At 37.9% G+C, this 12,763-nt stretch overlaps 1 protein-coding gene across 1 annotated transcript in view; it reads right to left on the reverse strand.

Moving 5' to 3' along the window:
- LOC122638863 (diphthine--ammonia ligase) overlaps positions 1-6,971 on the reverse strand; it is a 32,705-nt gene extending 25,734 nt beyond the window's left edge. Inside the window, exons 1-5 of the mRNA XM_043831715.1 lie at positions 6,785-6,971; positions 6,572-6,643; positions 5,870-5,949; positions 872-1,097; positions 722-754 (exon numbers count right to left, since the gene is read on the reverse strand). Of these exons, the coding sequence (XP_043687650.1) occupies positions 722-754; positions 872-1,097; positions 5,870-5,949; positions 6,572-6,643; positions 6,785-6,862 (489 nt within the window). The 5' untranslated portion in view covers positions 6,863-6,971. The remainder of the gene's footprint in view (positions 1-721; positions 755-871; positions 1,098-5,869; positions 5,950-6,571; positions 6,644-6,784) is intronic.
- Between the last annotated feature and the right edge of the window lie 5,792 nt (positions 6,972-12,763).

Below are 12,763 nucleotides of genomic sequence, written 5' to 3' on the forward strand. Positions count from 1 at the left end.
GGGGGATGACCAATATAAAATACAAAGCACTGCAGCCAACTAATGTACAAGATAAAGGGGAGGAAGGTGCACATTGTGTAAGGTGAAGGTGGGACAATCCCAGGTCAGGCAACCAGAGATCATAGACTTCACCAGAAATGCTAAAAAAAACTCCAAGGGTGGCCACTTTGTGCAAAAATGGCAAAGGTATGGATCTACCCCCAATCCACCTCTCTAGAACCCTGTGAAAGCAAGGGTTGCACTAGGTTACAGCCCTAAGTTGCTAAAAACGTACCACTCTCTTAGTGTAGTGAAAGTCAACTTAGTGCCTAGTCTTCCTGATTATATGAACTACAACTCCTGCAAGTACGACTCAACATAAGCTTTCCTAAACCCATGTTCACCAAACCTACTCACTTTGGTTCTAAACTCCCTCTGTGCCTTTCACTTGTTCACTCACTCTATGGTTCTATGCCTCTTTAATATCACCCACCCTTATTTCATACACAAGCCATGATGTCTTATGTAAGAATAACGTTATACTTCTCAGAAACATTCGTGTGAAACAACTGCATTACACTGGACGTAATACATCCACAGAGAAAAGTAGCAATATACAACAACAAACTCAGCCTTATCCCAATTTAATGAGGTTGGCTACATGGATCCAAACAAAACAAAGTAAAATTTCATAATATGATTAATAGTGAAATTTGATTAATAATAAAAAAGTAAAATTTACCTTTACAGTGATAGCTGCAATTCCCGTTGTTATCTATCAAAGAAAGAATAAGGTTAACACTATTTGCCGTGACATTAAACATGATATTCTCAGTTTTAAAATTTTTAAAAAAAAAATGACCATCCTTTATACTACTAAAAAAGAAATTACCATTTCTTGAAGGAGCAAAGATTGATCTTGTTTCCATAAATATGCCAGAGAAACAAGCCCTAACCTTGAACAAATACTTTCCACCCGTAACCTTTGATAGTCAGAAGCAATAGCACCTGAAGACACAGCTGTAATGGAAGGTATTTGCTGTTTTACTTCTTTCAGCAAAATAAGCATATCTTCAACTTCATCACCTGGGGTAATTTTGTAGCTAAGGTTCTGATACCTATGTAAAACAGCAGCAGAAGAGTGACAAGCACTAATGAGGGGAAAAGATCAAGAGCCATCATCTAAAACCAAATACTGTTAGGGAAACTGAAACAGCACAGTGACTATATTATTCAATTAGAAATGGACAGCAGCTCTCAATGTTGATGTTCATAGAGGGTCTTATTGACTCCTCAATGTCTGATTTGAGAAATTTTTGGTCCAAACAAGCACCTCAAACTTTAGTTAAGAAATCATCATTTTTATGACAGCTCCACATGCATTGTGTGCTGTCTTAGAATTTTGTGAGGACATCTATCGGCATGCTACTAGACAATAGCAAATCCTAAGCATATAGAGGATATCATCCATAAAGTGGGAGAATTAATTAGGAGGTTGAATACAGAAATAGAGCAGCACGGATGATGCATAGGGGGTGCCTCTGGAGTTCTGAGAGACTATTATAAGACATCCATACTCAAGCAACATGCAACAGGGCTGAGTGCCAAGATATGTAGAATAGAATCAGAATTATTCTGTTTTTTAGTGGCAGAAATAAGTGAAAAGATGATATGAAGTTCATGGAAAGAATCCAGCCATGTGCAATGGAGACCAACATTTACACCGTGGTGAGTGATTTGTTGCATGTGGAGGGTCTACAAGCAAAAGGACTATGAATTTACGCGGTGGTGAGTGATCTGTTGCATGTGGAGGCTGAAAAAGACAAGAGACATGAATTTTCTCTAGGAGATCACGATAAAATGATATTCTAAAAGAAGAAAAAAATGTTTGCTAGTGTTCCCTCTTGGAACTTGCATTAGAATTTCGGCTTATGTTAGTACAGCCACAAAGCAATGCACAAGAGTTGACTTTAAAACTTGACTAGTAGCTAACCCCACATGGCCTCTATTTATTATTCAGCATTTCAGCGGCTTAAAATAGGCACATCAGCCATACGCTGATATACAACACCAACAACAACAACTCAGCTTTATCCCAACTAAATGGGGTCAGCTACATGAATGCTTACCTTGCAATCAGCTCTGGTCGAGGTCATACTTGATACAAGGCCTAAGCAATGCATGTCTTTCCTCACCACTTCCTTAAAATCATTTTAGGTCTGCCCCTAACTCTTTTAGCTTCCTTCAATCTGAATCAAATCACTCCTCCGTACTGGAGCATCAAAAGGCCTCCGTTGAACATGACCATGCCACCTCAAATGACTTTCTCGTAGCTTATCATGCATCAGAGCTACTCCCAAATCAGCTCTAACATGATCATTCCTTACTTTATCCTTCCTAGTTTTGCTACACGTCCATCTCAACATCCTCATTTCAGCTCCACGTATATTATGCTTCTTAACTACCCAACCTTTCGCACCATACATCATAGCCAGCTGTATGACTGTCCTATAAAGTTTTTAAAGGAATATGTCAATCACACAACACTCTGGACACACCTCCACTTCATCCATCCTATTTTAATTCTCTGTGAATCATCATCCTCTTATCACCTTATTTATTTATAATTGATCCTATATACTTCAAATAATCATTTTGCGGAATTCCCTCCCATCAATTTTCACCACCTCATAATCCAATCTAGTGCAACTAAAGTTACACACCATATACTCCGTCTTTGTTCTATTTATTTTAAAACCTTTTGATTCCAAGGTTGATCTCCATAGCTCTAACTTGGTGTTAATCCCTGCTTTTATCTCATCCACCAAAACAATATCATCAGCAAAAAGCATACACCAAGGAGCCTCATCTTGAATGTTTCTGGTTAAATCATCCACAATAAGCGCAAACAAATAAGGGCTTAAAGCTGATCCTTGAAGTAACCCAATTGAAATTGAGAACTCACTACCTTGATACCCCACAGTTCTTACACTAGTCACCACACCATTATACATCTTGTTAATTATGTCCACATATTTACTCAAAACACTTCCCTTCTCTAGTACTTGTCAGATTAACTCTCTAGGGACTCTATCATAAGTTTTTTTTAGGTCACTGAAGTACCAAAAAGGATGAGGACATATGGTTGAGATACGCAGTAAAATTTGACACACTGACCATCCAAATGATGCTCCACCTATCAGACGGCCAAATCTGGTAGATAAGAATGTAAGTTTTGGAAACCTTTGCCGGACGATTAGCATTCATTATTATGTCACAAGTCATATCCAACCATGGGATAACTTATGAATTGCTTCATAAACTAGTTCTCTTCATTGCAATGCTCAAGACCTAATCTGCAAAATCAGACCCCCTCTCTGCCAAGCAATGCAAGCTTGAACAAAGACACGGAGTTAATCTGAGCTCGGTTGAAGCAGAGAAGGTAGTTTCATCAATAGAGTGCAAGAATGTAGTACACATTTGCAGATCAAAATTTTCTCAAGTTAGATGTCATAGTTAATGTCAAAAGCAATTCTTATTATGATAAATTAAAAGCCAAAGAAAATCCAGAAGTGTTGGTCTAAACATGGCAAGAGTGTCGAAATCTGACTCTCTGAAAATCTCAAGACATATTTCGTATTTCGATGAAATTAGAGAAAAAGACCAAGAAAATCTATTTGTATAGCTTATACTTTACTTCATAATAATCTTTGCAGTCATTCACCAATACAAAGGGCGTACCCAGTGCACGAGGATCCCGCCACTGCGGGGTCTGGGGAGGGTAATAATGTACACAACCTTACCCCTGCTTCGTAGAGAGGCTATTTCCCAGGCATTCACAAATATAGTATCTTTAATTCTCTAAAGAGTTTGATATTTATGGTCTAAAATTGTTCATATTTACAATTTTGAAACCCCATATTTCCCCGAGAAAACATGGAGAAACAAAAACATATGGGTTCAAAACCTAAGGGGGTAGCTTAGTTGGCAAAGACCAACACCTCACAATTAAGAGGTCATGAGTTCAACTCCCCTTGGGGCCTACCTATCCCCAAAAAAAAAAGAACATATCAAAGGTTTTCCTTATTAGAAAAATAAATAGAAGAAAGAGAGACTTCTCCAAATGGTTGAGCACAATAACTCTGACTTACCCATGTTCCAAGGTCTTTCAATAATCCATGGGCAAGGATTCAAGATTTCGGTTTCAATTGGTATTTTGACCCTGGTCAAAACGGAAATATACCACCGAAATATGGTCCATTTTGGTAAAAAAACACAAAACACTGAGACCCCTCACTTTGTATCCCATTTCGTTGAGACAAGTGTTCAAAACCGAAATATGCCATCAAAACTTCGACATTTTGGTCATAAATCTGAACTATGTCCATGGGATTTGATGCATTGCACCAAGAGTGTGACAGAGTTTAAGGATTTACAAGCTTGAATGACAGTTACAACTTACAAGAGCAGCCATGGTCTATGAGTAGAATGTTGACCAATTAAAAATTCATGAAATGAGCATAAATGAGATTCAGATGTTGATAATTGACATTGATGAGAGGCACTATAGAGAGGATCAAATTAGAAACAAATGCATTCATAGGAACCTAACATAACCAAAGGTGATTCAATTATATATAATGAAGACCAATGGTCACCCAAAAGAGAGATGGTGCATGTTGAAGTTGACAGAAGAAAAAGAGAAATGCAGAGCTGAGTTGAAGTAATGGAAAAAGAACCATGCTTATGATTTAACTGAAGATATGGCTCTAGGTAGAGTGGGATTGAAAGAACAGAATTTGTGTGGTCGATCCCAAGTGGTTTGCATAAGGTTTAAATGATTATGCCCATACATTACTGGGTAATGTGGATCCTATAATATAGGCAAAGACAATTTGTTTTACAGTTTTTTGCAAGGAGGGGGGGGGAGAATTCATACCTAATTTATTAACAACTAAAGGATAGGATGCTAAAGTCCCAGAAACAACACCTTATAAACCAATCCAACCCATTAAAGATAGCATTGGCCCTTTGAAACAACAGGGACACCAAAACCCATTCTGCTATTTTTAATTCAATCTTCTTTTGACCTTCTATAAAGAAGGAATGACACCATCAAATCTACTTTTGTTACTTTCTGTCCACAAATACCATCTAAAAGCAAATGGAGTTAAATTCCAGACCACCCTAGCATGGAGTTTATACCGAGCTGTATAAATTGGGTAACATCTTCACAGTATACTGATGTAATCATCTTTTGTTTAATAAAATACTTAATCTATTCATAAGGACTTTATATCAACGCAGTGCTCATCCACACTTGCCTCAATTTCGCTTTTTCCGCTGGGTGTTGTTGATTTAATTTGTTAACAACTAACTCAATTAAAACTCATGGAGTAAAAAGTTCACATTGTTCCGGGCATCAAAGTTTCAGCTTGTTTAACCAGTTCTACTAATAGACATTAAACAACAGTAGCGGATGACAATCACCAGAAATTCAGTCAAAATACTACAGTCGCAATAAGACCCTGAAATCTTAAGATTGGTAGCGAGAGTTAGAGACAGTAACTTATATAGATCTCATCAACTGTTGATCCATTTTTTTGTACCCTTCATTGCAAGGGTAGAATTGGGGTTATTTACACTTGTAACAACCAACTTCTGATGGAGGGGAGGGAATTGGATAGTATAGTGATTTATTACTTGGTGTATCTTTTTTTTTTTTTTTTTTTTTGGGGGGGGGGGGGGGGAGGGGGGAAGAGGATACTATGGTGGTATTCATACAACATAATGGCTAAAGACACAGAGAAGACTGCATTTCTCCATATAAGATGCTTTGTTAACACCCCTCCCCCACCCCCAAAAAAAAAATCTCACTTAAAAGGCTTGCCTTGTAGATCCTTTTATTCGCCTTCGGAACAATGGTACGCCCAGGCATTCAGCATAGCTAACCACTATTTGATGTCCAACCTGAGGAAACAAAAAATAAAATAAAATAAATGCACAACCTCTAAAAGACAGTACTAGAAACAATGCTCAAAATTATGCACCCCTTTAATCATTTAGTAGACAGAAAAATAAGCCAAAACAAATTCCCTGCTATAATCACTTTGCTCCCCTTTAATCTTAACAAATTGACATTAGGAACAAACACCACAATTAGAGTGAAATACTAACATACACAGTGCTGGGTTAGTGACCAGTCTTTACCCCAGTAACCAACTAACCATGAACCTACCTGCCCATTGGTCAGTGAAATCTAGTATGCGCTACAGTTTCAAAAAATAAGCGTAACCAAAGTCAAAGTAACCCCAATTACACTCTAAATTCCCCCAATTTGGAAAATCCAACAAGATCAAACTTATTCCTACTTTTTTTTAATTCTTTTTTTTTTTTTGAGCTTTGGGCTGAAGTCTCTTGGACATCAATATTTTCATTAAATTCACGCAACTGTGTATGTCTATTAGTAGCTTACAATTATGGCATATATACATTCGAGTTCATAAGTTCATTCAACAAGTGTATGTATAAACAATGAAAATCTTTGAAAAACACAAAAAATATAGAATGAGAGAAGAAAGAGGAGACTCACAGTTTGGTACATGTAGCTATCCAACTCATCGACTGATTCATCGAGAGGCATTAAATTTGCCAACGCAACGATCTGTTTGCAAACCAAACAAGCAACTCCTTTTTAGTTAAAAAATCACAGAACCCTCGCAATGAAGAAAGGGGGGGGGGGGGGGAACGATGCTCAGAAATTAAAAGGCAACCCAAAATAAAAAAACCCATAGAAGAAGACAACCTCGTGGCCATATTGGATACATTTCATCATAGCATAGCAGCTGTCTTTGCCGCCACTAACTAACCCAACCACCTTCATCTCCCCAGTGCAAATATCTAAACTAAAAAAAAGGGAAATAACACTCGCAGCTTTCCGACAGAGAATGCTGTTCCGCTGTCCTCAGGGAAGAGAAACTGATAAGAGATGCTATTGACTTGTCGGGAGTCGACTTCCCACTTCCCAGTCGATCGAGACGGAGAACTGTGGAACACCGCTGTGAGTCTGTGACGCTGTTGAGTTAGGATAAATTTGTATAGTGGACCAGTTATATATCAATCGGGAAAGAGTTTTTGTCTGGGAGCGTGGCCCCTGCGCCAGCACGGGGGCCAATCACCCATGGGTGTGTATTCCATTTTTTTTAATTTTGTATGGGGGAGAGCTGCGCACGACATTTAATGAGATCACACATGCTAGCATCTCGAGGAGTGGGGTGGTCATTTCACCCCCATTGTGTCGGGGCATGGCCTGCACCCACCCCCCACTAAGTACATTTTCCCATTTTATATTTTTATATTTATCTTCATTTGATAACATTTTGGTAATTTTACTAAAACTTTGATTCAGAGTTTGAACAGCTTTTGTTACTTTCGACTAAATGTGGAATGGACATATGGGGATCCTCTATCAAATGGACTAGCACATGCACTCTCAAGTGGCAAATAGTTAAGCGTTATACTTAATTAGGCATAATGATAAAACAAGGGGGGAAATAACTTTGTCTGAGAGTGCTAGTATTGGCCTATACTAGCACTCTCAAACTTAAATTATGAAAATAAAAATGAGTTTACATTGCAGTCAATACAAATAGCAAGCCTTCTATCCCTAGCAGTGATAGTCATATAGGGATTCATATCCTCTCCCGCACAAGTGCCTCTCCAACACGCATCCGACGGCTGGGCTGACATGATGCACACCCTGACACCCTGACACACATGTTGGAGAGGATTTGTTTTCTATGAGAAACTACAAAAACATGTTTTCTTGTTCGAAGGTTGTCACTGAGAGGGAGATGAATCAGTGATAAAATTCTACTTATAATTTTCTTCTCACACATAAATTGGCATGCATTGTAGGAGCATGTCTGGTAATCACACAATCATGTACAGAACCCCAGCTTGACTGTCAAAGGCTATATTGATGTGTACACCCATCCTGCAACCCACATACTTTCAATTCGGATGCATGTACAACACAAACAATTACACCCATAATACAAGATGTATGTGGTTCAACAAGTTGCTTATATCCACGGAGCAATGCCACTAGGGCTTTGTATTTGCTCAATACTCTACTTCTATGTACCTAAAATTGGGAGCACTCACACACAGATTTCCTCAACATAGAATTGAGAGGGCATTAGAAATGCTAATACAGTGATAGCACCCACTACCAGGGAGCACTCACTCTCAATATTCAACACCCATTGAATACCCCTTACAATAATAAAGGTTGTTGGGCATATAACATTGTCTTACGAATAAGCACAAGCTAGAATAGGTCTATCAACAATAAACCACCTATCTCTAACATACAACAATGGCAGTGATGTATTTGAAACAAAATACAATGAAGAAAAGCTTACAGCCATTGCTCTGTGATGTCCCTAAAGTGTACTAGAGCCCATTGAAACTATTAACTTTGACCTTGATGGAGAGACTTGAGCTTTCAAGCAAGCACTACAATGGAATGACTACTCAACCCTTGTTCTTCCTTATCTTCCTTGTCTTCTTTCTATTTTGTCTTTCCTCAACCAAAACTCACACAATGCATCTTCTTTTGTTTTAATGCAGCTCAAACACCATCCCCTTTACTTCAATGACCCTTCAAGAATACGCTCAATGGGTAGTTGAATGAATTTGATGCATTTTTCAAAGCACGCACTTACTTTTCCCTTCTTAATCTCAAATTCATGCTCTCCCTCACTGTTATGATGTTGCAAGGTTGATGTTCTCATTTTTTCTGAGAATTTTGATATATATTTGACACAACCCAATATGAGATCGGACGGCCAAGATATGGCTGATTCAAGATGGACGAATGAAAAAATTTTAAAAAGGAATCTTTGGATGAGATGTACCGTGCTCAAGTGATGCACAAAATCATAGGGACTATAGGATAGCTCTTGTACCCAAACTCAGGAGTGCACAAAATACTATTCTGCGTTGTGGAAATCGAAAATCCCATCCATGTTGATGCTCATGTGTACACTCTCATCGGCCCTCGTGGTAGTGCAAGGACTACACACCTAAATAATGATCTCTTGCCATATATATAGGTAATCATTAGTGGGAAAATTATCTATCTCCATTTATCTGCACCTCCATTTCCTCCATTTCATCTAATAGGGGGGGAGTGGATCCCACTTGGGCAGTGTGTTCGGGTAGGTAGGGTGGTCATTTCTGCCCCCTATGAGATGAAATGGAGGGGCAAATAAATGGAGATGATAAAGATCCATCATTAGTGTCACTGTGCTTAGTGAAATAGTAAATCAATTTCACATGACTTATATATATAATGGGGTGTTGTTCTCTGTGCCGCAACGTAGCCTGCGCCCAAACACATGGGGGTGGGCGCAATGACCACCCTGCCCCCTACACAGGCTGCCCATGTGCCTGGGCGCAAGCTGCACTACGGCACAGAGAACATTCTTCCATATATAATATAAAGGGAGAGTGTTTTTAGTCCAAGAGTATATGCTAAGCCAGCAAGAAACACCCACTTACAACGCCCTTTTGTGGACAAAGGGAGTCATTACACAGAAAAGGAAAGAGATAGACTAGGAATCTAAGTGGGAAGAAAGATAGACACAGTGGGTGCTAATTTACGATACACCGGTGGTGTGTGGCGTGTCCTTAGTCTTTTCCCATCAAAATAAAATCAGGATTTTTTTTTTCTCTCAGAAATGACGTAGGTCGTGTATTACTTAGACGTGAGCTCGATGTACTAAGAAAACGAAAGAAATTTCATTAAAATTTATATTTAAGAAAAAAAAATTCTTAGAACTTGCTGCGTAGGCTATACCAACTCTCTCTTTCTTCAATGGTATAGCCCGTTGAAGAAAGGCTTTTAAGGGGTTGTATGGCCACCTTTTTTATTCTAAATTAGTATTTTTGAGTTAGAAATACATTTTTTGTGTTTATGTTAATTTGAAATAAACTTTTTTATAAAAGAAAAAAAATGTTATATGGTAAAATTGGGAAAAAGTATTTTTGACAAAACAATAACCCGTATAGAATACATATCAACAGAAGTATTTCTTTTGTTTGTACCAAATTACATAAAAAGTCATCCTACACATATTGTCATTACTCACATATTTGAGAACACTATTTTAATCACGTAAGCAAAATCGTTGAATGTATCAATCAGACATGTGTGATGACGGTGGCAATAGAGGTGGTAGTGGTGGACGTCGCGGTGGCGATGGAGGTGGAGGATCGAGAGTCCGAAATATCGGGCCTTTTCTTTTACAAGTTTTGTGTTTATGTTTTTTTGAAGCTCTTTCAAATTGCTTCTCAAATGGCCATAAGAAGCTATTTTTTTGTGTGCACCCTCTTGATCTCAAAAAAGCATAACAACAAACCAGACAATATATGTAAGTGTTCCAATTCTGTTCCAAAAAAACACAAAAGCAACAGAACAATTTTTTTTTTAAAGTTGATATACGGCCCCTAAGTAAACCCAAATAGCTCCCACATGGCATTTTAGATGGACCCAAATTTTGTGGATAAGTAAAATTTAAAAGCAATGCTCACATTTTATATTTTAATTTAAGGAAGAGGGTTCCCTGGTCTTGCGCCAGCGCAAGGGCCAATGGTAGTATGCGTGGAAGCATCAGCAGGGATGAGAATTTTGCCTTTAATGGGGGTGGGACGATCATTTCGCACCCCTAATTTCTGGGTACAGGTGCTATACTGCCTTTCAGGTTCTTTCCCCCTTAATTTAAACAAGAGTTGGCCATCTGGCAAAATAGAACTTTAAGAATCATAGTTTAACAAGAGGGTGCATATTAATACATAAACCAACAAATGTGTGCATGCCAACATAAGTGAAGACATTTGATCGAATTAAGCCTTCAGATTTGACATGTGACTAATCCAAACCATATCCTCTCTACCCAATAGTTGAAATTAACATATGATCCTACCACGTGAAACCATAAGATGTATAGTTGAAGAATTTGTAAGAAATTCAAGGAAGATAATTCTATGGTTTTGGTCACTGAATCGTTGAGTTTTCATATTTAAAAGCTGATTCTAGGTTGAGAATGATTTTAGCTGATTCCAATGCCAGATTGGATCCCAGAATTCGACCCCTACTTCCTATAATATCTTTGATAAGGGTGTGTCAATTTAGAATCTAAACCAGCCATTTTAAAACCGAGCCGAATGAAATCGGTTCGATTTTGGTTTCAAAATCTGAAATCTTTCATCGATTTAGTTTGGTTTCAATTTCATGATTGAAACTGTTAAAACCAAATCGAATTATGCATTTTAAACCGAACAAATTATATACTTTTTTCGATGTTATAATTAACGTAGATGATCAATTTTATTCCATTTTAATGCTTGGAAAAATTAGTGGATTATGGCTCTAACAAATAAGCCAATAAGGGGTTCTTTGTTGTAAAGATGTAAAAAGTTTACCTTAAACACTTAAAATAGGGTCCAAACGGAGTACAAATCGGGGTCAAAACTGAATAAGGAACCAAATAAAAATTGAAACCGTGTCAGTTCGATTCTGGTTTGGAAACACATGCTCTTATTCGGTTCTAGTTCGATTTCAATTTTCAAATGTTGTAAAGATGTAAAATTTTTACCTTAAGCACTTAAAATAGGATCCAAATGGAGTACAAACTGGGGTCAAAGCTGAATAAGGAACCAAATAAAAATTGAAACAGTGTCAGTTCGATTTCTGTTTAGAAACACATGCTCCTATTCGGTTCTGGTTCGATTTCGATTTTCAAATGTTGTATCTTGAACTGAACCGAAACCGGAACAAAAAACCAAAACCAAACCGATGGACACCCTTATTATTTATTCCTTGAGGGAGAAGAAATGCCATTATTGTAATTTTGAGAAACTTTAATTAAAGGGAAAATTGCCCTGATCTACTAGTAGGTTCTTAGTAGGTTCATCCATCATGTGGTACCGCTCACATGCATGCATGGTTTTAGTGCACTGTATTGGAACAGGTATGGGCAACACACAAAATCGATACGATATCGGCCTGGATCGACTGTATTACATAAAATTACCCTTGAATTTTCTTAAAAAGTGAGTTTTTCTGACCATTGTACCCCTGGTCTGTACCGTGCTATTGATACAGTATTAGCATGGTATCGGTATTGGTGACTAGCAAAACCGGTATGTATTGTCCTATACGATACCAATACTTAGAACCATGCATGCATGAACGTATCCAAGTGGTCATGTGTTGAAACTTGAAATAAAAGTAAACGCCATCAAGTAACCGTTACGTTTAGTTACACTTTTTTTTGAGACCCAAATCCGAGTGCGAATCCGAAATCGAAGGGAACGGGGCACCCATGCTAGCATTCTTATTAGTTTGTTTTAGTTCAAGTCTAAAGCGTCGATTAAGTAGGACTGTTGGAAACTGATTTGGTAAAAGTCCCTTTATCTTTGGGATTAACATCAAATCCTAAAAATCCTAACAAGAACGGAACAGAAAATGACCGTTTTTATGTTATTTATCTTCCAACGGATGTTAAATCTAATTTAATCTAACCCAGACTATCATCCATTCTCCATTAAATGGATCGATCACCCAAAAATAGGTTTCGTTAAGCTTTTTTGTTTTAGAAGAATCTGAATATACTGAGTCTATATATATTGAAACAACTCATCTTTCTCCAGAGGAGGAACCAGACCAGACAGAGAGAGACAACAAGTGAAGGACCCATTTCAAATATCCCTCTCT

This window comes from Telopea speciosissima, chromosome 1 (assembly GCF_018873765.1).
Source record: "Telopea speciosissima isolate NSW1024214 ecotype Mountain lineage chromosome 1, Tspe_v1, whole genome shotgun sequence".
NCBI classification, from domain to species: domain Eukaryota; kingdom Viridiplantae; phylum Streptophyta; class Magnoliopsida; order Proteales; family Proteaceae; genus Telopea; species Telopea speciosissima.